This window comes from Equus quagga, chromosome 4 (assembly GCF_021613505.1).
Source record: "Equus quagga isolate Etosha38 chromosome 4, UCLA_HA_Equagga_1.0, whole genome shotgun sequence".
NCBI classification, from domain to species: domain Eukaryota; kingdom Metazoa; phylum Chordata; class Mammalia; order Perissodactyla; family Equidae; genus Equus; species Equus quagga.
Window position 1 is genome coordinate 64,596,707 of NC_060270.1, and position 23,500 is coordinate 64,620,206.

Sequence of the window (23,500 nt, forward strand, 5' to 3'; positions counted from 1 at the left end):
TGTCACCCTGGTTTAGGGAGTACAGGCCCGCCCAGGGGACATGGGTGGGTGTGGGATGGAGGGGGCTTGGGGCAGCGGGCTGGCACCTGTATTTGTAGCCCCGCAGGACTCTCTGGATGCTGACTGCTGCTTTGTCCAGGGCCTGGCTCCTCTGTACCTCCAGCAGAACGTCGTGGCTTTCCTGGGACAGGAGAGACCTCATCATGTAGCTGCCCCCCACCCCATACCTGGGGCCGGGGCTCTGTCTCCAGAAGTCAGGGTGTCTTTGTCCACACCCACTCGTGGGAGGGCAAGCAGAGCAAGGGCCCTCAAACTGATGCTGATGTGGCTGAGAGATGGGAGCGGCAACTACACCCCCAGCCCCGCGCCAAGAACTCCCCATTTTAGCTCTTTCTTCTTGTATATTCAGTCTGGCAAATTTGATTTCTGCTCTAGAGAACCCAAGAAGGGGACAAAAAATTTCCCTGAAGTTGTTTTATTTCCCAAAATTCATGAGAAGTGTACATTCAAGTGTATCACAGTATATAAGTGTGTTACAGTGTATCATGCTTGTTTCATATGAAAGTGTTTCCTTCAGCCTTTGAGTAGGATTCGCAGTGTGCAGAGATGAGCAGTGTCTGCCCTGGGCTGTGACTGTCCCTGGCCCACCTCGGTGCTCCCCCGGATCCCTATGGGGGGCCTGCCATCCAAGCCCCTGGAGGCTCTGGTAGGGAGACTGGTAAGGAGAGGCCTGGGACTCCGTGGCCCCTCCTGCTCCATCAGCCTTGCATCAAGTGAGCAGCGAGCCTCTGTGTGCCCGGTGGGCACTGGGGACAGTGAGATGGACTAGACCCTGACCGTGGCCTCGAGGAGCAGTGAAGGAGGGGAGGGGTGGAGGGGCAGGCACTCTCTTCCCCTCCGACCATCTGCCCACACTGGCCTCCCCCTCCACACCTCCGTGGCCCCCGACGGCTGCCCCATCCTCCTGGGCTGTGTCCTGGGACCTCTCAGATGCCTTCCCTCTGCCAGCCTCACCTCCCCAACAGAATCTGAAGCCCTCTGCCTCTTCCCTTCTGTCTGAGCCCGGAGCCCCAGCACCAGGCCTGACTAATGCACGGACAGATGGACAGGCGGCCCGACTGGAGGGTGGGGCCGGGAGGTCTCTTTGGGGACATGACAGTGGGTGGGCAGGCTCTATGGGGGAAGAGGAGGGAGTGGAGCACTCAGGAAGGGGCTGTGGGGATGGGGTGGGGTGCTCGGGTGGGCTGGAAGAGCAACCTTCTGGCCTGGTCTCTTCCTCCTCCTCCTCACTTTGCTCGCCCACCCGAGGCTTATGAGGCCAGGGGACATGGAGGTCCTCTCCACAGTGGCTCTTTGACCCAACTCACAATCCTGGAGGCCAGAAGGCCGGTCTCGGGAGCTAGGGGCTGTCAGCTGCCTCTGTGTGACCACGGGCCTCCCGGGAAGCTCGGGGGAGGTGGTGGTGGTCACACTCAGCTGCTGAAGGACAAGTGCTCCTAGGGTGAGGGCAGCCAACACATGCCTCCCCTCCTGACAGCCAGCTCCCTGGGGCTCCGGAGAGGTGGAGCTTCCCCAGGCCAGGCAAAGCCCCCTGCTGCAGACCAGGGCTCCTGGCACGGCAGAGGCCAGTTCTTGGGGACAGCAGAAGCCCATCCTGAGTGCCTTCTTGTTCCTGCCCCGTGGCTTGGAGGCAGCCCCTCCTTCTCCTCAGGCCTTGCCCTCGATGGGCCCCTCTGAGAAGCCGCCTGCACTTCTGCAGCCTGGGCTGGGCCCTCCACATGCTCCCCTTGCTTCCCTTCCCCCCAGAGTGGATGTCTAAAATGGGGGTGCCTCTGGCCGGGGGCCACACGCGGAGCAGGCTCCCAGCAGCGCAGGCTCAGGGAGAGTGAGTGGATGCCACCCAGTGGGCACTGGACAACCCCTACATGCTCCAGGAGGCTGAGGGCCAGCATGTTCCTCAGGGTCTCACCTTCAGGAAAATTTTGTTCTTTCCCACTTTCCAGTCTTTGTCTGTCCCCAGCCACATCTCGGCGATGCGCAAGGTCATCTGGCGAAACTTGTCCCGCAGCTGTCAAGGAGAAGCAGAAGTGGCTGGGTGGGGTTGGAACAGGGACCACAGGCAGGAGGCGGAGGGTCCCTCAGAGATTTCCTTAGGGATTCAAGTCTTGCTCCTCCCGCAGGTTTCACACTGGAGCTGCTGGGCCGGGACACAGGCACATGGCACCTGGGACCAAGGGCCAAGCCAGGGGCACTCAGGACCTGCGACCTCAAGGCCACCTCTTTTTGCAGGGCCTGGGGCCTCAGTGTGGCTGTTGGACACTTGGGCAGCCTGAACTTTAGGACGGCTGAGTGTTTGAGGAAGGATAGGAAGGACGTCCTGCCTAAAAGAGCAGCCTGACATTCTGTCATGAAAGCCCGTTTCCTTGAAACTGTCTTAGAATGAACACATTCAGCCAGCAGCCTCATCCAGACCCCAGTGTGAGCCCACCCCCCTCACTTCCCGGGTTCAAGGAGCGGGAGACGAGGAGGGAAAGAGGAATAGGGGTCACTTCGGAGCTTGGGGTCCAGGAGGGGCCCTGGGCATCGGGAGGGCAGCCGAGGACCCCCTTGGAACCGGGGTCGGGGCTCCCGAGGCGGCGGGCCGAGGACAGGGCGGCACCTGCGTGCGCTCGGCGCTGGGCAGCAGGACGCGGAAGCGGCGCGCGAACTCGTCGAAGGCGTAGCGGATGGGGAAGCCCGACTTGCGGATGTGCACGGTCTCCATCATGCCTGAGTACCGCAGCTGCCGCAGGCACAGCTCCCGGTCGAAGAGCTGCGGGCGGGGAGGGGGCGCTGACGGCGGGCAGTCCCTCCCGGCCCCCGCACCGCCCCTTCGCCTGTCCCCAAATCCGGGTGAGCTAAACTAGTGCTCGGTTTCATTGAAATTCTATGTTGAGAGCTATTTGGATGAAGTCGCTGAAAAGTCCTCTAAGTCTTTGCAAGGAGCTAAAAGTTGATAGATAACGACATTGTGACATCCACAAGAACACTAAATGCTGCCCTCCTCAGGAGATGCAAAGTACTGTGACTATAAAGGTTATTTGCATATGCCTTGTTTAAAATGTTTTAAGTGCCCCAAAACAATGATTCCAAAGAGCGGGGTGTTGGGTGGGGCGCTGCACCGCGGGGGCTCCCTCTAGTGGGAGGAAGAAATGCGCTCCCCCGGGTCGGAAAGCATTCCCGTCCACTTCCTCTGTCCCTCCCCGGGAGGCGTGCTGGCCAGCAGGGAGGAGTTTGGCATAACGCTTTGCACAGAGCTGTTGGGTCCCAGCCGGGGCTTCAAGACCGTGCATGGCATGGCCTCTAGAGAGGCCCCCTCAGCCTCCAAGCCCCGGGTCTCTGAGGTCTCCGGCACACCTCTAATCCGGCAAGCCCACCAGCAGGTGGTTACCCACCTGGAAACAAAAAGGACCCCAGAGGCAACTGCTTGTGGTGTCCAGGGACACACAGTGGTTAGTCTTGGGCAGCTGGTTAGCTCCCACTTATGGAGCGTTAATCTTTACGGCAGCCCCACGTGGTGGGGTACTTAGCTCCAGTTTAAAGATGAGGCACCGTGGGCTCAGGGCTGGGCTCCTAAGTGGCTGAGCTAGAATTCAAACCGCAGCCTCTGGGCCTCTCAGCCTGCACTTCCCCTACGCCCACACAGCAGTCCGCATCTGGCCAAGAGGGTGTCTTGGCCAACAGCACCCACCAAACCTAAGCATCAGCCTCAGGCCCCCTGCCTGTCCTGCAGCAGCTCTGGCGGGCAGTGTGGGTGTGGGCAGAGGGCCTCTGGGAGCACAATTATTATCTAACATCCGTGTATTGTGCCTACAAGGAAGATACATTCTGGATTTCCTGGGACAGCCTCAATTTCATATAATTTTATTATTTTCAAAAAGACACTTTAATGCAATATTTTTTTCCCTTCTAAGATTTTTTTGGGTCATTTTATCTCCTTTCAGATGGCATCTCCTGGTTTTCAGAGTTCTGTCTTTGAAGCTGTGGTGGGCTTCCCAAGACGCAGGTCAGGGACTCCTGGCCAGGCAGCCGGCTCCCTCCCCACCCCACCCCTACGCAGACAGAGCGGCTCTCCAAGGCCTGCTCGGCCTCAGGAGTTGGCAACCAGGAGTTGGCAGCAGCCTCTAAAATACTACAAGTGTTTAGAAGCCCCTTACTGAGTGTGGTTTGTAAGGCAGCCACAGGTCCACTCCTTGCTGCCCTCTGCAGGCAGGCACGACACTGACTCCACAGAAGAGAAAACTGAGGCTCAAGGGAGAGAAGCACCCGCCGAGCTCACAGGGGCGAATGGCAGGGCCGCGACACCTGAGGGCTGGTGAGCCAAAACCCCAGAGCAGCCCAGGCTGGTCCCATCTACCACATGGGGGCAGATCATAGCTCTAATGCTGGCCAGGCCCTGGTGGAGGGAGTGACAGCACCCTGGCTGCCGTCAAGCTCCTCAGGAGATGCCCCTCCCTCCCTGCGGGCCCCTAGCCCCCTCATTACCAGTGGCTTCTTGTACTCGTTGGGTTTGATGCAGCGGATGAAGTAGGGTTGGCAACTGGTCAGGATTTTCATCAGCTGGTCGAGGGACCGCTTGAACTGGCCCGCCAAGGTGGGGGGCCGCTTGCTGGAGTCTGTAGACTGTGGGCAGAAGCACAGGGCGCAAGTGGGGGCTGGGGAGCGCAGCCTGGGGCATGGCTGACCCATAGCACAGGGAGGGCTTCTTCCGAGGTCCCGCAGATGGGCAGAAGTGCGTCCTGCCAAATCCCAAAAGCTGGAGATGCGTCTTCACCCCTCAACCCCTCTGAGAAGAGGATGCCATCACTGGTATTTACTGATAAAACGGGTGGCACCTTCTTGTTGTCCTGGTTGAATCTGTTCCCTGAGACCTCCGGGACATGCTCTGGTGGCCCAGCAGGGCCAGGACAAGGCTGTGCTCTGGTCTCAGTGGCCAAGAGTCTAGCCTGGCTCTGGGAATGCAGAGGGTCTAGCCTGCTCCACCTGGTTTCAGACCTGGCAATTCCTGCACAGCCTCACGGTTCTTGGTGCCTCCCTGGGCCTGCTTTGCATGTGGCCATGCTGTGGTCTCTGGGCACCGAGGCCTCAGATCTCCCACAGGGGTGGGGTTGGGGAGACAATGAACGGTCAAGGGCACCTCAGTGTGGCCAGCGCTCAATGCATGGCACGGGGTGGGCTTGTTATGCTGGCCCCATCTCCCCGTTCCTCAGCAGATGACTCACAGGGCTTTTCTGGGACAGTCACTGTTAAGGGGTGGAGGCATGGTGGGCAGTGGGTGGGCAGACCCCCAACTTGCCAGAAAGTCCTGGGCTGCCCTGACGAGCACCAGGGGCTCTCTGCTGCCCACCTCCCTGGCCAGCAGCATTCAGTGCTGCTGCTACCAGACTCCACACACACACCACAACACATACACATAAAATACACACATGTCACATGCGTACACCCCCCATACAAAACACACACACGTGCCACACAAAACATACACCCCTACAGGCATCGTGCACACACACTACACCACACATGCACACACACCCCACACACGCAACACACACGCAGAACACACACACAGACCAATATAGAAACATAATAATAATTTTAACAAAAGCAGACATGCCCTCGAAAGACCACTATACCCTCAGAAGCAGGTACAGCCATGTACACCGGCCCCCGGGCCACTGCCCACGTGCAGCGGCAACACCTCCTCCTGTTTCTCTCTCTTCTGCGCCCTGACTGAGAGAGCCCACTGCAGGCCATGAGTCTCCCTGAGCGCACCTCTCAGCCCCCCGAGGCCCTAGGGACGGCCAGACCCAGGAGGCCCTGGAAGGGCCGTGACAGAGCCCACCTTGAAGAGCAGGTTCCTGGCCTTTGCCTTGAGGATGGTCCCGCGGCCAAGCTTGGTCTCTGCCGACTCCAGATTGAAGATCTCCCTCAGGAACTTGTTTTCAGAGGAGTGGACCAGGGCAAGGATGTCTGTGCTCAGCACATCTCGGTTCTTCTCCAGGAAGCCTGTGGGGAAAGCAGAGGCCACGTGCCAGCCCAACTCAGCCCTTCCTGCCCCCCATGCAGGGCAAGAGGAGGTGATGGGTGAGGATGCTGGGCCTGCCAGGAAGCCCTGAGGAGCCCCTGAAGCCATTCTCTCCACCCTCCCGCGTCTCCGTGTCCTGCCAGCAGAGCCACCTGCACCCGGACATGGCACCCCATCTCCACCCAGTGCCAAGATGTGTCACCTCTACATCTAAACCCCTCAACTCCCCATCCCCACCAAACCCTGCCTCTCAGTCCGGGCTGCCGCCATTCCTCCTGCCTGAACTCCTCTGATCACCTGAGGGACCTCCTGGAGCCGGGCACTGCTGTGCCATCCCCGCCTAAACTCTTTCTGCTCCTCGCTGCCAGGCATGCCTTCCTCCTCATCTTCTCCTTTCTCATTTCCAGTGCCCCCTTCCCCCGCCTCCTCCTCTCCCCACCCTGCTCTCCAGCGGTGCCAGAACGTGCTGGAAGGGCTCAGCTGTCCCATGCCTCCAGCCTCCACGGGCCGTCCCAGGTGTTCTTCCCTCCTGAACTGCCCAGGCCAACTCCTGCTCATTCTTCAAGGCCAGCTCCAGCGTCATCTAGGCCAAGATGCTCTCCTGGCCCAAGGTGGGGTGCGGGGCCCTCCTTGGGGCTCCCACCACCCCCTGCGCAGCCTTTCTCATGGGCCTGTGGCTCCGTTCAGGGGTGGTCTGAGGACTTTCTATGTCTTCCACCAGCCGTGGCTCCCTGGTGCGGGCCGGGAAGACCACGGTCAGGAGTGAGTCCATCTGCTCAGCCTCTCCCCAGCCCCAGCTGTCGCCATGACCTCCAGGGACCACAGGAGCTGACCATCGGCACAGCCGACAGAGTGTCTGTTCAGCATGCGGTCTCGGTTTCCCAGAGTGAGATGCCCGAGGGCTCTCGGCCGGGCTCTGGCCACTAAGTTTTTCTGGGTGACCTTGGGCAAGTCTGATTTGGGCTACTGCTTATTTACATAAAGGAGCTAAAAAAAGAAAGGAAGGAAATGGAGAGAATGAAGAAGACCCCCTCCCCCATAATTCCTGCTTGTTCCCATTCCTGAAAATCTGGCAGCCTGGTAATATCCAGGGAGCTTCCAAGCTGGAGAGGAAGGCATGGCCACTCCTGCCCTCGGCTCCGAGCCCAGAGGCAGCTGGGCCAGGGTCAGAAAAGATTCCTGGGAGAATCTGTGTCCCCTGCCCCGACGGCCAGGCTGTGCAGGAAGGACTGCTTCAAAGCCCCCCTGAGAAACCAACAAGGGGGGGCTACCTTGCTCTTCCTGGAAGTCCACAGGGAAGGAGGAAAGGAGTGAAACACCACTTGGTTCACTGGCTCCCAGGACAGGATGTGCATGTGTGTGAGCGTGTGCGTGTGCTTTGACACAACAGTTTAGGAACCAAGCGTGTCTGTAAGTCACTGAGACCCTGAAGAACTGGGAGCACAAGGCCCCTCCACTAGCCCTGCTCTGGGGCCTTGGAAGGTCCTGCTGGGGCCAGGGGTCCCTCCAGACTGAAGATTGAGCCTCCAGAAATCGGGGAGAGGCAGGGATATGGGCTGAGTTGCGGCCCCTCAAAATCCTTACGTTGAAGTCCTGACCCCCAGTACCTCCAAATGTGACTGTATGTGGAGACAGGCCTTTAAAGAGGTGACTAAGTTAGAATGAGGCTATTAGGGTGGGCCCTAAGCCATTATGAATGGTGTCCTATAAGAGGAAGCGACTGGGACACAGACACGCACAGAGAAAGTAGAGACACCCGGAGACGATGCCATCTAGAGGGAGCCAACCCCGTCAACGCCTTGATCTTGGGCTTCTGGCCTCCAGAACTGTGAGAACATAAATGTCCATACCGCTCTGGGGAACTTTGTTACAGCAGCCCCAGCCAACTAACGCAGGCACGGATTTGGGGGTGACCTCGCCATGGTAGAGAGGACTCGCCCTAAAGCAGGGCACAGACTCACACTGAGAAGGCGCTGAACAAGAGTTGCTTCTCAGAGCTGGGCTCGGCGAGGGTGGGGGGGCCCGCTGAGGGGCTTCGCTCCTGGGACTCTGAGGAGTGACCCTGCAAGGGCATGACCTTGCCTTTCCTTGCCCACTCTGCCCCCTTTCAAGACACCCCACCTTTTAGTGGGGCGCTCTCTGCATACCCGCATAGCCTGGTGTGGGGGTCTGGGGAGACTTGAGTCACGCATGGAGAGAGAAGGGAGCCTGTTTCCCCCACTTCTGCCCCAGGTGCCTGATAGAGGAAGGAGACCGTCCCAGGAGCTCTGGGGGTGCCATGTGGCCCTCACAGAGCTGGGAGGGAGGAGAGCGAGTGTGCACTGCGGGGCTCAAGGGCAGCTCCCAGGGCCACCCTGAGAGAGGGTGGCATAAGCCCCTCCCCCAGCTCTGTGCTGGGGTCTGCCCTGGGCAGACGGGGGCACTCCGTGCGTCTCCAGGCTTGGGCAGAGCCCCCGCACCCCAGTGTTCTCCGAGGGAGGGGAGGGCTGAGGCAGCCCCGGCTGCACCCCCAATGGGCAGAGTTAAGTGGGGCCTGAGTTGTCAGCACAGTGGGCGCCCAAATGAAAACCACCAGGCTCAGCTTGAACGAACATTACTAGAATTTTGCATTCAGAAAGTCTAGAAGCTACTTTAATCCTAGCATACATGAAAGTTTCATGTCACTTCAAAAAATAAAACTTGGTCTGGAATTACCCGTGGAGGTGGGACGGGCTCAGTGTCTTCTTTGTTCCGGGACTCTGCCCTGCCGGCTCTGGCTTCTCCCTTTCTGGAGAGCCTCAAAGCCAGGGTCTGGCGGGAACTATGAAGGAGCCACCCTACCTTCTCATTTCTCTACGGAAATGATGCCCTGACACCTTGGCACTTCTATGCGGAGCACTAGCCCTTCCAGCTGTCTTGTCTCTCCAGCCGGAAAGCCTGCGGGGTCGGCGCTGACTTCGAGCTTCCAGCTGAACAGACCAGAGCGCCTCCTCATTTTGTCACACAAACCACAGAGAGTGACACTACAGCTGCCCACCCCGTTTTCCTGACTGCAGCTGCACACGGGCCACCTTTCTCATTTTTCCAAGCACATCAATAGGTTGGCCGCCCCAGGCCTTTATTTCTCCAAGCAAAACTATGGCTGACTCTCTCTCAACAGGTACAAAAATTGACTCAAATGCATCAAAGACCTAAACATAAAAGCTAAAAAGAAAAACCTCTTAGAAGAAAACATAGGGGTAAATCTTGGATTAGACAATGGTTTTTCAGTCATGACACCAAAAGCATGAGCAAAAAAGAAAAGCTAGAGAAGGGGACATCAAAAAGAAAAACTCCAAAGGACACTATCAAGAGAGTGAAAAGGTAGGCCAGGGAATAGGAGAAAATATTTGCAGATTATAAATGTGATAAGGTACTTATGTCCAGAATATATAAAGAACTCTTACAACCCAACAATAAAAAGACAACCCAATGAAAACATGGGCAAAGGATTTGCATAAACTTTTCTCCAAAGATGATACACAAATGGCCAATAAGCACATGAAAAGATGCTCAACATCATTAAGTATCAGGGAAATGCAAATCAAATTCATGTCGAGACACCAGTTTAAACCCACTAGGATGGCTATAACCAAAAGACAGGCAATGACCTGTGTCGGTGAGGATGGGAGGAATGGGGACCCTCATGCGCTGCTGGTGAGAATGTAAAATGGTGCAGCCACCTTGGGAAACAGTTTGGTGGTTGCTCAAAAAGTGAAACAGTTACCACCTGACCCAGCGATTCCTCTCTGAGGGAAATACCACCAAGAAGCAGAAATATACGCCCACATAAGAACCTGTACATGAGTGCTCATGGCAGCACTATTCACAATGGTCAAAAAGGGGGAACAACCCAAATGTCCACCAACTGATAAAGAGATGAACAAAATATGGATATTCACACCATGGACTGTTAGGCTGCAATATAAAAAAACGAAATACTGACACGTCCTACAACATGGATGGACCTTGAAAACATTATGCTGAGTGAAAGAAGCCAGTCACAAGGACCAGATGTTGCCTGGTTCCGTTTATATGAGATGTCCAGGACAGGCAAATCCATAGAGACAGAGATTAGCGGTTACTCAGGGTTGGGGAGGGCTGGGGGGAGTGAGGAGTGACTGCCATAAGAGGTTTCTTTGGTGGGGGTGAAAAGGTTTTAAAATTGTGGCAACAGTTACACAACTCTGTGAATATACTAAAACCGTTGAGTTGCACACTTAAAATGGGTGAATTTTATGGTATGTGAATTATATCTCAATAGAGCTATTACCAAAAACACCCCAAATCCGCCTGGTGTGTTCCATTCTCTCTGTCCCACTGCTCGCTCTGTAAAATGAGCCCGTGCTCTCAGCCGCCTTCCGCGGCCTCTGGGAGTGATGGGGATTTGGCAGGAAGGGGCTGCGGAGGAGCTGCTCCTACCTTCTGCCTGATAGTACACCTTGCCGGCAAAGTGGGCGATGCCAAACCTAGCATCGTAGATGTTCCTGGGCTGCAGGAAGGCCTTGTTGTTGGCATGGACACTGTTCAGTTTTTGCAGCATGGTGATGTCTGTGCCCTGGAAGAACGCAGACACCCTATGGGCTGAGGTCCCACAGTCCCGCCACAGGGAGGTCAGCTGGGCCACCCACCGGGCTCAGGGGCTCCCTCGGAGGGGCAAAGCAGCTGGGCTCATAATGACTGAAGGCCTTTCTACAGACAGGAAGCTGATGCCCAGGGGTCGGTGACCTGTCACAGTGAGAGAGCGCCCAGCAGGGAGCAGAGACCTGGGCTGCCGACCTCCACTACTGGCTCTCCTGCTCCCCCATTCCCTACAATCGTCCAGGCACCTTAGCCCTGGCTTCTCCCTTCTCTGGACTCAGAACTCTTACTGACTGCACTCAAGAGTCCATCTCCCCGGGACAGGCAGAGTCCCCTGAGGGCGAGAATGCAAGGGCTTCCTTCTCTGTGCCCTCTGCAGCCCTGGGCCATGGGTGCTGAGCAAGCCCCCTCCTGGGGTGTGCTCTTGAACCTAAAACATCAATGGCTGAGATGTCATTCTGCTGGGGAGGGGGAGTGAGGGTAGAGCTAAGAGGCCTTCCTGCAGGAGGTGGCCTGAGGTGGGCCTTGAAGGAGAGGAGGGTTTGATTAGGATGGGGCTCACGTGCTCATTCCTGGCAGGGGTTTCAGCAACCCTGGGAACAAATGGGCCACCCCGTGGAGTCTCGCAACCTTGAAGAGGAGGCCCATGGGCCGGGTCTCCACCCATGGGTCGGTGGGCCCAGGGACGCACCTGTGGGAAGTGGCTCTCTTCGTCCAGGAGGGAGATGATGCTCATGGGCTTGAGGGCCAGCAGGTCAAGGGTGGGCCGGTTGTCGGTGTAGTGGATGTAGTCCCAGGCAATGCCCTCCGAGCGGTACTCCTCCTGCTCCATGGTGAACACGTGCTGCACAAAGAGCTGCTGCAGGTGCTCGTTGGCGAAGTTGATGCAGAGCTGCTCGAAGCTGCAGGGGCAACGCCACCGCCCGGGGGCGGCGCAGGGTTAACTCGCTCCCCCTGTGGCTGGCAGGAACCACGGGGTCACCAGCCCAGTGCACACAGCCACTCCCGGGCACAGGGAGCCTTCATGTGCACTGGATGCGCACCCTCCCTCTTCTCTCTGCCTCCGCCACCGGCACCTCCTCCAGCCCGTGGCAAATAGAGAGAAACGAGGAGGCTCAGTCTGTCATTCAGTCCCTGCCTTTGGCTCCTTACAGTCCCCCAGAGAGCCCTCTGCCAGACCTGCCTGTCCGGACAGAGAGACAATCCTTGGGGGACTGAGAGTCCTGCAGCAATCCAGCCCCATGGACGAGTGGTCGTGGCGCTGAGACAAGCTTCTAGAGGTCGGGTATTGACTGCTGGGCCCCCTTGAATCAGTCAGACATACTCCTCCCCCTGCCCCGATCCTACCCCCTGCTCTTCCTCCTGGGCTCCCCACCTTGGGAAATGGCCCCTCAGTCGTCCCCCTGGCTCCAGTCAGAAACCAGGGAGTCTCTCCTGGGGAGGAAGGAAGGCCTCTCTCCCTCCTCCCCAGTTCCAGTCAGTGGCCAGAGTCTGGTCCGTGCTCCTGCATGGAACCCTGCCCTTTTCCTTCCTTTCACTCCCACTGCTGCTGCCTTAGTCTGGGCCGCCCTCGTTGCTCACCTGGAGCACAGTAATGGCCTCCTGATGGCTTGCCCTGCCTCCAGCCTCACGCCACACCTCAGTCTCCGCAGGCCAGTAGAGGGAGCTTTCTGACATGCAAATCTGATCACGCTCGTCCCTGCTTTGAACCCCCCTGCTGGCCTCCCCAGTGTGCAAAACTTCATCATACCTGAGACTGGTTGTTCAATATCTGTTAACCCAAGAGGTGAGGGAACCAGTCCACCGTGCTCCCCACTCCCGACACAATGCCAGGAGAGTGCTCAGTGAGTACTTGCAGATGGCGAGGCCGAGCAATGCAGCACTCCTTCACCAGGCGCCCAGACTCAGCCTTGTCACAAACCCAGCTTGTAGCTCCCTTGGGGAGGGGTCCCTGCATAAATGGCCAGAACCCCCACAACCAACCACTCGTCTACCTCCAAGGTGCCCAAGGTGTGCTTGGTCTGCTCGACTGTCCCTCTTGGGGACAGATACGGACGATCTGAATCACATTTGTCCCTACTGTGTCCTGCAACTCCCATCACATTGGGCTCAGCTCCACCAGCATTGCCCATTCCAGCTGTCCGCTCAGCTGGCTCTGGGAAGCTGCAATCCCAGTGTGCTTGCATTCACAATGGCTTACGTCTTGATAATCCTGGCTCCCCAAAGGGCCTTCTCAGACTTCACTTGCAGACAGGGCCTTGGGCAGGGAGGTGCCAAGGGCAGGCTAGCCCCTTGGCTCCTCTGACAGGGCCCAGAGACCTGCACTTGGAACCAGTCCTAGGCTCTGTCCTGCCAAACCCTTCAAATGAACCAGACTCACCTGGGTGAGCTAGGTGGCATCTAGAAGGCTTCCTGCTTGCCTGTCCCACGGTCCTCATTTTCCTCATTCGACCGCCTCCTGCCACTTCCTAATGCTCCAGAGCATCACCTGTCCTTATTTGGCCCCACAGCCTGGCTCCCTTCAACACCTTTGTCTTCCCCACCCCCAGCTTCCATCACAGTCACAGCTGGATGTGCCCTTTCCAACCTGCCTCCCGGTTACAGCTCTTCAGCCTTCAGTTGGGGTGCTGGGCCACTGGGCCACTGGGCCACTGGGTCAGAGGTGACCTGCCTCCACTTACTCCTGCCAAACTCAAAAGTCTGAGATGGTCCACAAATCCTCTGCCTGCCCCCACTCCCCAGTATGATATCCCACCTAAAGATGCAGTCGAATCGGTGTGACTGATTTCCATTTTCACCGTAACCTCACGTGATAATTCACTCTAGTTCATGAGGAGAACGGATGGCTCAAGAGAGGTGACAAATGCTGGGGCCTCAGCCTGGCTCTCGGGATGCTTTTGGCAATGAGGCCTTCTCTAGATGCGTTGTGGTGCAGGGGGAGGGGCACAGGCCACCTGCCTGCAGAGGCTCGGCCTGCCGCGTGGACCCCCAGCCCCTGTGAGTGGAAGTGAGAGGCCCTGCTCCCAGTCCAGCCGCTCCTGGAGGGCTGGGGAAGGAATGGCTGCCCTCTACTTGGCTCATTTAGAGAGGAGCTAAGCTTCTCTTCCATTTTCTGAAAGCAGGTGAACTGAGATTTTCATACCTATTGTTCTCGAAATTTTCAAAGCCAAATATGTCCAAGAGGCCGATGGCCCTTCGCACATTTTTGGGGTCCTGGGCAGGTGGAGTGAAAATCGCAGCGTTGATCTTCTTGACAATCCACAGGAAGAGGTGCCCATAGATGCCCTGAGGAGACAGGGTGAAGCCCATGGCTTTCACGCACAGGAGGAAGGCTGCCCCTCTCTCCAAGTTCCGGGAAAGCTGCATGCGCACTGGATCTCAAGGACCTACTGAGGGATATTATCTCTCCTTTACAGGCAAGAAACCCAGCCTACAGAGGCCAGGAAGCCCACCGTCACCAGGCAGGTGATGGCAGAGTTGGGACTTGCTCAGCTATCTCTGTTCTTTCCTGCTCTCCATCAACAAGGCAAGGAGCCATGCTCGATAGATAGACATGTGGGCCCCTTCTCCTGCAGCTCCATACCTTGACAAAGGCATCCCTCCGGTCTGCGGCCTGGGCGAGGTTCAGGGGCATGGTGACAAACTCCCCACGGACGATGATGGAGTGCTTGATCAGACAGTCCCGGAGTGCCTCGTGCTTCACCTGGGGAGTGGTGGGCATGGCATCACAGCAGGGCCGGCCCAGAACTCTGACCTGCTACGCCATGCCTTGTTCCCTCTCATGACCAAATGCCCTATGCCCAAGGCCTGGGGGGGGGGGGGGGGAGATACCTGCGATAGGGCCAGAATCAGGACCCTGGCTGGGGCCTGGCCCAGGGTCAATCTGAGCACTGGGTGTCGAACGGTCAGGAAAGATACCTCAGCTAGGTGGGCCTGGAGTGTGCCAGCTGCTTGGTTGACCAGACCTGTGCTGGTCTCCTGGGGGCTGGGGAGGGACTGGTGCCATTGGGCAGAACTTGGAAAACAATGGACTCTGAGGCTAAGCCATTGGCATCTGGATATGCCTCAACCAGAGTCACTCCTGCCTGGAGGCTGAAGGACTAACGGAGCAAGAAGAGCCTGGATGGGCCAGTCCCGCCTCCGCCCCCTCCCCCCCCCCACACCCAGGGAAGACAGCTGGCAAAACCCAAAGCTCCTAAAAACCCTGAACCAAACGAAGAACGTTAGCAGCAAAATGTGCCTAATGGATTGCTTTCTTTTTGCTTCTGATTCTATTAATTTCCCACCAGAACTGTCAATGGGGTGTGATATGGAGGTCATTACAATGTCCCCAGTGTGAAGACGTCTCCCCACCCAGTACCTGCCCCTCTTTCCCCAAGTCGAGGCTCCATTTGGTCTCTGCAATAATGTGAAGGGCTAAAAGTCTGAGTGCATTGCACTGTCCCGGAAAAGCACAACCCGTGGAGCAGCCCTGGGGAAAAGGACAGCGGCAGGGATGTTTGCACGGGAGCTGGGGAAGGTCCGGCTAAGAGCGCTGGGTTAGGTGGCTGAGTGGGAAGAGCTGGAGGACTGGCTGGGTGGAGAGTGAGGATGCTGAGTGAAGGCCCCTGAAGAGAAGGAGGCAAGCGGGAGAAGGGAAGAAAACGCAAGAGACTACCAAAGCCAGACTGATCACTTCGCTACTTTGTTAATGATTCCATCGTTCACCCGGCCCCACCCTGATTCCCACGCCCAGGGCCTGCAGAAGGGCACAGGGGTTGAGCTGAGAGCCTGGCAGAGGACGGGGAGGCAGGAGTGGGATCCTGGGAAGGGTTATGAGAATCAGGGGCTGGGGTTCTGTCAGCCCATGCCCCTGGGCCCCCTACTAAAACAGAAGCTGGCAGACACAACAGCTAGGCTACCTCGAGTAACTTCATCGCAGTGGGAAAGGCGGGCGTCTCCATCACGTCCGAGGAATCCAGGTTCTCGAAGACGGCAGCTGCAGACAGAAGCAGTAACCCGGAGTGGTGAAGCGGCCTGAAGTGACCGGACAGAGGCCCCAGGAAGGCCCCGGGCCTGGGGCAGCCCCACATCCACACACCAGACCTCGTCCCTGGGCGTGAGGCACTGCCTCCCAGGTGGCTCTTAGGGGCCTGTCCCTGGTGATCAGCACCTTAGCTGCGAACAAACATAGCAGATTCCTTCCCTCGCTGCTCCAGGAGATCAAGGCCCTGGGTCAGAGGGAAGTGAAGAAACCTGGGCTGGTTTGGAGGGAGCAGCCGGTGCTGGGGGAGCCGGCCGGGGTCTATCAGGGGAGAAGATGAGCCAGCAGCCCCCTTCAGTCCCCTTTGCTGCCCACAGAACCTGGGCCTTCATCTGTTCCTTCAGTCAGACAAGCAAACAGCTCTGCTGGGGGCGTCTCCGGGAGGCTTCCCCACTTCAAGCTCCTCCTCTTCCAGGCAGCCCGCCTGGGGCTGCCAGGCTGGGGCGGGAGGAGTGCTGTTTCTTTACGCTTTTTTCTCTTTTAAACTTTAAAGAATTGTAAAATAAAGCATACAGACAAACAAGTGTGTAAAACCCAAAGGCGTGTCATAATGACATTAAGTCAGCACTGTGTAGCCACTAGTAAAGTCACAACAGAGCCTTGCCAACCCCCGAGGGCCCCGCCCAGGTCCTGCCCTGCTCAGAGCGTGTTCCTCTCTACCAGAGGTACCCACACTCCCAACCGTCGCAGAAGTCGCTTCCTTGTCCTCACATAGTTCCTTCTGATTTTTCCTCTGGCTCACACATTCACTCTTCTTGTGTATAAAATTGGCTCTTAAATTCATCCATTGAGTTCTCAATTTTGGTTATTTTTTTAATTTTAGAATTTCTATGTGGTTCCTTTTAAAATCTGTGATGTCGCTTTTTATAGATTCCGTTGCTCTGTCTAAATGTTCAAGCTTGGCTTTTCCTTTTCTTGAACACAGTAAGCACAGTGCTTTATAGTCAGTATCTTGTAATTCCCAAACCTGAAATCTCTGTGGATCTGTTTCTGTTGTCTCTTGTTTCTGCTGGTTCCTGCTCATGCGACCTTGTTTCCTCGTTCCTATCTGTTTTGGATGCATGCTGAACGTTGTGTTTGAAAGCTGCGATGTGTAACCTAGGTTGATGCTACTTTCTTCCAGAGGGGAATGTCAGTAACTTCTGTCAGGTGCTTGGAAGGCACCAACAGGCCAGGAGGCTTTCCTCCCCAGGCCGCCTGGTGCTTACACACTGAAGGTCCACATGTGCCTTCGTTTACCCTGGTTTACCCCTACCCCGAGGGGAAGCCCTTTGGGGTCCTAGCTAAAAGTAGGGGGGTGACTGATCAGGGTCTCCACCTTTGGAGGGCCCTAAGCTTTGACATCTTACCCCAACCCCATGAGGTCTCTCTCCAAAATCATAGCTAAATTTTTCACATGTATTTTTCCAGAACAGGGTGAGAGCACACAACCTCAGCAGGCTCTTCAGGTGAGAACCCCCAGAGATTTCCTCCTGCTCCTGTCCCAGCCCCTACTGTTCCTGCCCAGGGGGTGCAGTTGGGCGGAAACAGCATTACCCATAAACTCCACATTCCCCAGGTGGAGAATGGCTGCCAGCAGCTTGCTGAGGTCCCAGTTCTCGGAGTCGGAGAACATGAGGATCTTCATGGCTGAGCGGATGTGGGCGTAGTCCTTGGCGTCGTTGAGCCCCTCACAGGAGGTGCAGTTCCCCTGCAGAACAGGACGCTGCAGTTTTCTAGGGGCCACCCCATGCCCCACCTCCTCTGTCGTAGGGCCAGCAAGGCAGAGACACCTCAGACACTCAGCCAAAGGCCCGTCATAAGTGGCCCTTCATAAACTCTGGGTGGACCCTGAGGGGCCACGTGGAGGCCTAAGCTCAGAAAATACACAGAAGAACTTCCAGAGGCGGAATCACGATGCGATAGACACACTGTGTCCAGGCTTTGCAGCCGGCACGGGCACTGTGTAGCCTCAGGGAAGTCATTCAGCGTCTCTGAGCCTCTATTTGTGAGCTGTCCACAGCAACACCTGCCTCACACTCTCTCGGGAATACCACAGGTATGCTCTTCTGTTTTGAAGATTGGCACCTGAGCTAACATCCATTGCCAATATTTTTTCTTCTCCCTCTTTCTCCCCAAAGCCTCCCCAGTACATAGTCGTATATTCTAGTTGTGGGTCCTTCTGGTTCTGCTGTGTGAGACGCCACCTCAGTGTGGCCTGAGTGATGCTAGGTCTGCGCCCAGGATGCGAATCGGGGAAACCCTGAGCCACCGAAGTGGAGCACGTGGACTTAACCACTAGGCCACAGGGCCAGCCCCAGGCTCGTTCTTCTAACAAACACTTTCCAAGGCTTACCGTGTGCTGGGCCCTGTGCTATTTGCTGGGAATTCTGAAATGGAGAAACCTGGCACTGCCCCGGTGCTGCGCGTCCGGGAGGGAAGGCAGGAAGCAAACAACGGTGTCAGAGGCTGTTACAGGTGCTGAGGCCAAAGAGGGCCAGGGCCAGCCTTATTGGGAAGTGGGGAAAGGCTTCCTGGAGGAGGTGCCCGGGCTGGCCCCACCTGCTAAGCTTTAAAGCAGTGTGCTGGAGAGGGTGGCCTGGGCCGCGGGAGCTAGCCTGTGAGGTGGGAGGCAGGGGCCCAGCTACGAGAAGGCTGGGGTCATAGTTGAGGGGGCAGAGGTTGGCGGATGGTGGGATCTGAGGGACCTGGAGCCCATGCCAAGGAGCCACAGGGAACCCCTGAAGAATTGCAATCGGAAAGGGGATCTGCCAGGCTTGCACTGTGGAAGGTCTGCAGGGCAGGTGACAGGTTAGGGGGTCAAGCCTGGCGCACGGGGACCCAGGAGGATGGTGCAGGCAAGAGACGAGGAAGGCCTCCAGGCAGTGAGCGTAGAACAGAGAGGTTAGCAGGAGACATTGGAGAGATGGTCTCGTCCATTCCCGTGTCAATGAACATGAGCAAGACGGCCGCTGCGTGCACCGTTCCAGGCGTGGGGACAGAGCCAAGGGCAAGAACGAGGTCCTGCCTTCCTAGAGTTGGGGTTCTAGGGGCACCTACAAGGACGGGCGATTGGAAGGAAATCGAGGGAGGAGAGGCATGGCGATGGCTCCCCTAACTCACTGGGTGATCAGGAGCCTTTTGCTGTTGGGGCGAAGGAGATGAGGTTTGTGGGGAAGAACCATGGGTTCAGAGGGAGATAAGGAAGCATCGGTCAAGGGTAAGTCTCTGACAGTCGTGGAGTGGGTGCCAAACACAGAGCAGGAGGAGTGGGGAACAAAAAAGAGGAACCCTCAGTCCCTGCCTCAGGGGCCCGCCCAGACTGGACTTTTCTGTGGCTGTAAACCAATGGCACCAGCCCACCTGCCTCTTTCTTGGTTGGTTATTGAGAGGCCTGGAGGGGGAGGCAGAAAGGCAGGGAGAGGGGGAAAGGGGAGGGTCGGGGAGGGGTGCGGTGGGGTGGAAAAGGGCGCATGACGTGACGCGGGCCTCACCATGGTCAGGTAGCGGTACTCGGAGGGCGTCCCCAGGCCCAGTAGCTGCTTCTCCTCGGCGCTCATGCCCAGGAGCATGCAGTAGAAGATGTGGTAGTTCCGCTCCTCCGGGGCCTGGGAGGGAGGGCGGCCCACAGAGCCTGTGAGCGGTGCCCTCAGACTGCGGCTCTCCTCTGCCTCCTGCCCCCAGCCCTGGCCCGGCTTGCACTGCAAGGTCTCTCTGCCAGGAGTGGCTCTGGCATTGACCCGAGGGATGACCGGCCTGGTTGCTGTCTTCATCCTGGGCCTCCAAGGCTGGCTCATCCTGACAGATTTGTGCTATAGCCACTCTCATGCCCAGTGCACTCATTTCTCCCAGCTTCTCTGCATCTCGACTGCTCCTCGCAGCCCTGAGGGCACCCTCCCCGAAGTCACAAGCAAGGGAGTGAGGTCAGGATGCAGAGCCTCAGCTGGGGACTGGCCCCGCCCCAGAATTAATTCTAGTAGAGTTGAGGAGTAGAAGGCACCAAAGAATGAAGGAAATTATGTGGATGGAAAATTCAAAACAGAAAATCCTATCATGTCTTTTCCTTGAATACTGGGGAAGGAGTGTCATTATCCAATTATCAGGGTCCTTGGCCCATCTCAGGGTAAGGCCAGAGTTCAGTGTCAGCAAGCCAAGACCTACTGCGGTCTCGAGGGGGCGGGGAGGTGTCCCTGGGGAGGAGGCCAGGAGGGATGATTGTGATGGCAGGGGACCCCTCTCGGAAGCCTCCCCAGCGCCCTGACTCCCCGTCCTGGGGCAGCTGGAGGTGCCCCCAGACTGGCATGGCACGTGGAGACCTCACCTGCCGGCACACCCGAGACTTCTCCAGGAGAAACTGCTCAATACGTGCACCCTCAATCACCCCGCTGGGGTTGAAGTAGATGTCAATGTACTTCCCAAAGCGGCTCGAATTGTCATTTCGGATCGTCTTGGCATTTCCAAAGGCTGAGGGATAGAGGTGATGCCCATCATGGGAGCAGAAAGTAGAAAATATACTTTTAGTGGGAAGGCTTCTCAGAAGAGGTGGCAGATACCAGAACTGAAGGGTGGGCAGGACTGCACTGGACAGTGGTGGCAGCCAAGGGTGTGCTAAGTGGAAGGCAAAGTGCGGGTAAGTGATCAGAGGTCAGAAGCATGGGGTGTGCTTGCAGAGTGGGAGGTTTGGCTGGAGCACAGGATGCAGGAGGAAGGCAGTGGAAGACAGATGGAACTAGTTAGTAGGTGGGGCTTAGTAGCATAGAGCCTTGAATGCCAAGCTAAGTTTGGAATTAGTTCTGCAGGTGATGGGGAGATGGGAAAGCTTCTGAGGGGAGTGTGGGAGCAGATTTGCATTTTAGAAAGACGGCTCAGGCTGCAGAATGGAGGCTGGGGTTGCAAGGGCAAGGTTGCAGGAAGGGTGGCAAGAGCTGGCCCCGGCCTGGGGGCAGAGGGGGACATCAGCCAGGAGGCATTTGGCTTGCAGCACCATCCACAGTGCATTCCATAGAGCTGATTCTGCTAGCTTTTTGGATGTGACCCCAGTAAGGAAGACCTTTTACATTGTGTCCTAGTACATACACCCCCCCCCGCCCCCCCCCCACCCCCCCCAGCTGCACACATGATTAAAAGAAAATATTCAGCACCAGTTCTCACCAGGAGCAATGTGCTGGGGTATTTTCTATTCTATGCTACTTAATTTGTTCTCAAAGACTTATTTCATGACCCATTGATGGGTTGGGATGCAGTTTGACATCACCACCATACAGCATTAGTGAGGTGAAGGAAAGCGCCCCTTGGTCAAACAGGTTTAGGAAAAACTGCACTGTCTCTCCCCCTTGAGGGGTCCCAACGCACAGCAGAGGCGCTGAGAAGCGCTCCAGTTCAGAAACGTGCTTCACATTTGAGCCCAGCGGCAGATCCCTCTGTAAGAAGGAACCGATGTAGACGTCTTTGGGTAGAAATTGATCGGCTGATTCTCTAATGTATATGGAAAGGGAAAGGATCTAGAATAGCCAAGTTTGAAAAAGAAGAACAAAATTGGACATGCGCTACTTGATATCAAAACTTACTAAAAAGCTATACAAAGTAAGACAGTGTAGTATAGGTGAAAGGACAGACAGAGAGAGTAAGAGAACAGAATGGAGAATCCAGAAACAGACCCACGCAGGTGCAGTCGATTGATTTAGACAAAAGTACGAGGCAATTCAATGGAGAAAGAATAGTGTTTTCGACAAATGGGGCTAAAACAATTGGATATCCATATGGAAGGAAGGAAGGAAAGAAGGAACCAAGAAAGAAAGAGAAACTCAACTTAGACCTTGCCCCACAGAAAAAATTAACACAAAATGGATCATAGACCTGATTGCCAAACCTGAAACTACACAATATCCAGAAGAAAACACAGGAGGAAATCTTTGGGTTAGGCAGAGATTTCTTAGATACAACACCAAAAGCATAATCAATAAAAGAAAAAATGATAAATTGAACTTCATCAAAATCCAAAACTTTTGCCTGGAAAAATCACTGCTAAGAGAATGAAAAGACAAACCACAGACTGGGACAAAAATATTTGCAAAACATATCTTAAAAGGGACTTGTATCCAGAATATATAACAAACTCTTAAAAATTCATGAATAAGGCACCAACTCAACTAAAAAATGGGCAAAATATTAAACAGACACTTCCCCAGAGAAGATATCCAGATGGGAAATGAGCACGTGCAAAGCTGCTCCACATCGTCAGCCATTAGGGAGATGTGGGTTAGAACCATAGGGAGATACCTCGACCAAGCAACCAGGACTCTCGTACTTGCTGGTGGGAATGCAAAACGGTATAGCCACTTTGGAAGACAGGTTGGCACTTCCTGACCAAGTTAAATGGCTCACTTACCATCTGAGCCAAGAATTTCACTCCTGCATATTTATCCAAGAGAAAAACATATGTTTACACAAAAACCTGTATGCAACTATTTACAAAAGCTTTATTCATAGTTGCTAAAAACTATAAACAACCCAGACGTCCTTCAGCTGGTGAGTGGATGAACCGTGGTGCCTCTGGGCACTGTAATGAAAGGAACGGGTTCTTGATACAGGCAACAACACAGAAGAATCCCAAACGCATTTTGCTAATGAAAGTAGCCAGACCCAAAAGGCTACAAACCGTATGATTTTATTTATGTGGCCTTCTGAAAAAGATAAAACTGCAGGGGGATAAAAGACAGATCGGTTGTTGCCAGGGGCTGGAGGCGGGAAGAGAGTCAACTACGAATGGGCACAAGGGAAGTTCCTGCGGTGATAGGAACATTCTATATCATGATTACAATGGGGGCCTATGACTGCATGAGTTTGTCAAAACTCATAAAACTATACATCAAAAAGAAGGTGAATTTTTACTGTGTGTAAAGCACACCCCAGTTGTGAAGAAACAAGAGAAAATGTGCTGACCAGGGCCTTACAGCCTTGGGGCTAAGGTCACATGCTTCTGGGCCTCCCCAACCAGAGATGGAGCAAGGGGAGCCCCTGGGCCTGGCCTGGGCCCAAAGCCGGACTCCTCTAGGGGCTCTCTGCGCTGGAGCCCCGAAGGGGTTGGCCAAGACCTTGTCAGATCCGCATGGCAGCTTGAATCTCATCCTGCCCACTTCTGCTCTTTCCTTTCCTAGGTGTCCTACCAGCATCTCATCCAGAGGCTTTTTCTGCCCGTTCCTGCTCCCGCCCCCTTCCTCTTGCACAGGGGCGATTCCTCAGTAGTTGTCTCGCAGTCCTAACTCCAGCTCGGCCACTGCTTCCCACAGGACCCAAACTGACACGCCCAGCGTCTCCCAAACTGACTGCATCTTGGAGCCCTTTTTAAAAGGAATACTTGTTATGATCCTGCGGAAAGGACACTTAATGAAAGCTTATAAGGTCATCACTTGTTCCCCTTCGTGCTTCCTGGGAGCCCTCACACTACCATCCACCCCATTCTTGTCTTCTGTGTCCTGAGGAATTCTGAGAAGTTGCTGACAGTGTATGGCTATCCTGTCCTTCCCCACGGGCACCTCCTGGCAGGAAGGTTCCAGCCCGCAGGGCCCGGGGAGGAGGGTGACCACTTACCTTCCAGGATGGGGTTGGCCTCCAGGACCTGCTGCTCAATCCATGAATGCTGGCCGCTGATGGTGGCCAGGAACTGCAGGATGAGCTTGGTGGTCTCTGTCTTTCCGGCCCCTGACTCGCCGCTGCAAAGAGGCGTGCAGGGATGTCAGCCAGTAGAACGACTACTTTTCCAACGCCTCCAAACTTCCCTGCAAGCCCCCACAGGCCTGATTTCTGGGCCAGTCTGCACAGGGATGCCCTTTCCT

The 23,500-nt window shown here is 55.9% G+C and overlaps 1 protein-coding gene across 4 annotated transcripts in view; it reads right to left on the bottom strand.

Annotated features, from left to right (window-relative positions):
- Positions 1–23,500, bottom strand: part of MYO7B (myosin VIIB) — a 93,518-nt gene that overhangs the window by 38,952 nt on the left and 31,066 nt on the right. The window contains exons 6-19 of one of the 4 annotated variants that reach the window (XM_046659013.1): positions 23,256–23,377; positions 19,987–20,129; positions 19,160–19,273; positions 17,223–17,376; positions 15,565–15,641; positions 14,247–14,366; positions 13,806–13,948; positions 11,355–11,565; positions 10,505–10,640; positions 5,882–6,045; positions 4,525–4,662; positions 2,660–2,812; positions 1,970–2,068; positions 87–181 (exon numbers count right to left, since the gene is read on the bottom strand). In XM_046659013.1, the coding sequence (XP_046514969.1) occupies positions 87–181; positions 1,970–2,068; positions 2,660–2,812; positions 4,525–4,662; positions 5,882–6,045; positions 10,505–10,640; positions 11,355–11,565; positions 13,806–13,948; positions 14,247–14,366; positions 15,565–15,641; positions 17,223–17,376; positions 19,160–19,273; positions 19,987–20,129; positions 23,256–23,377 (1,869 nt within the window). Of the gene's footprint in view, positions 1–86; positions 182–1,969; positions 2,069–2,659; positions 2,813–4,524; positions 4,663–5,881; positions 6,046–10,504; positions 10,641–11,354; positions 11,566–13,805; positions 13,949–14,246; positions 14,367–15,564; positions 15,642–17,222; positions 17,377–19,159; positions 19,274–19,986; positions 20,130–23,255; positions 23,378–23,500 lie in introns of those variants that run through there. The other 3 variants (XM_046659015.1, XM_046659014.1, XM_046659016.1) reach the window with 3 other exon arrangements.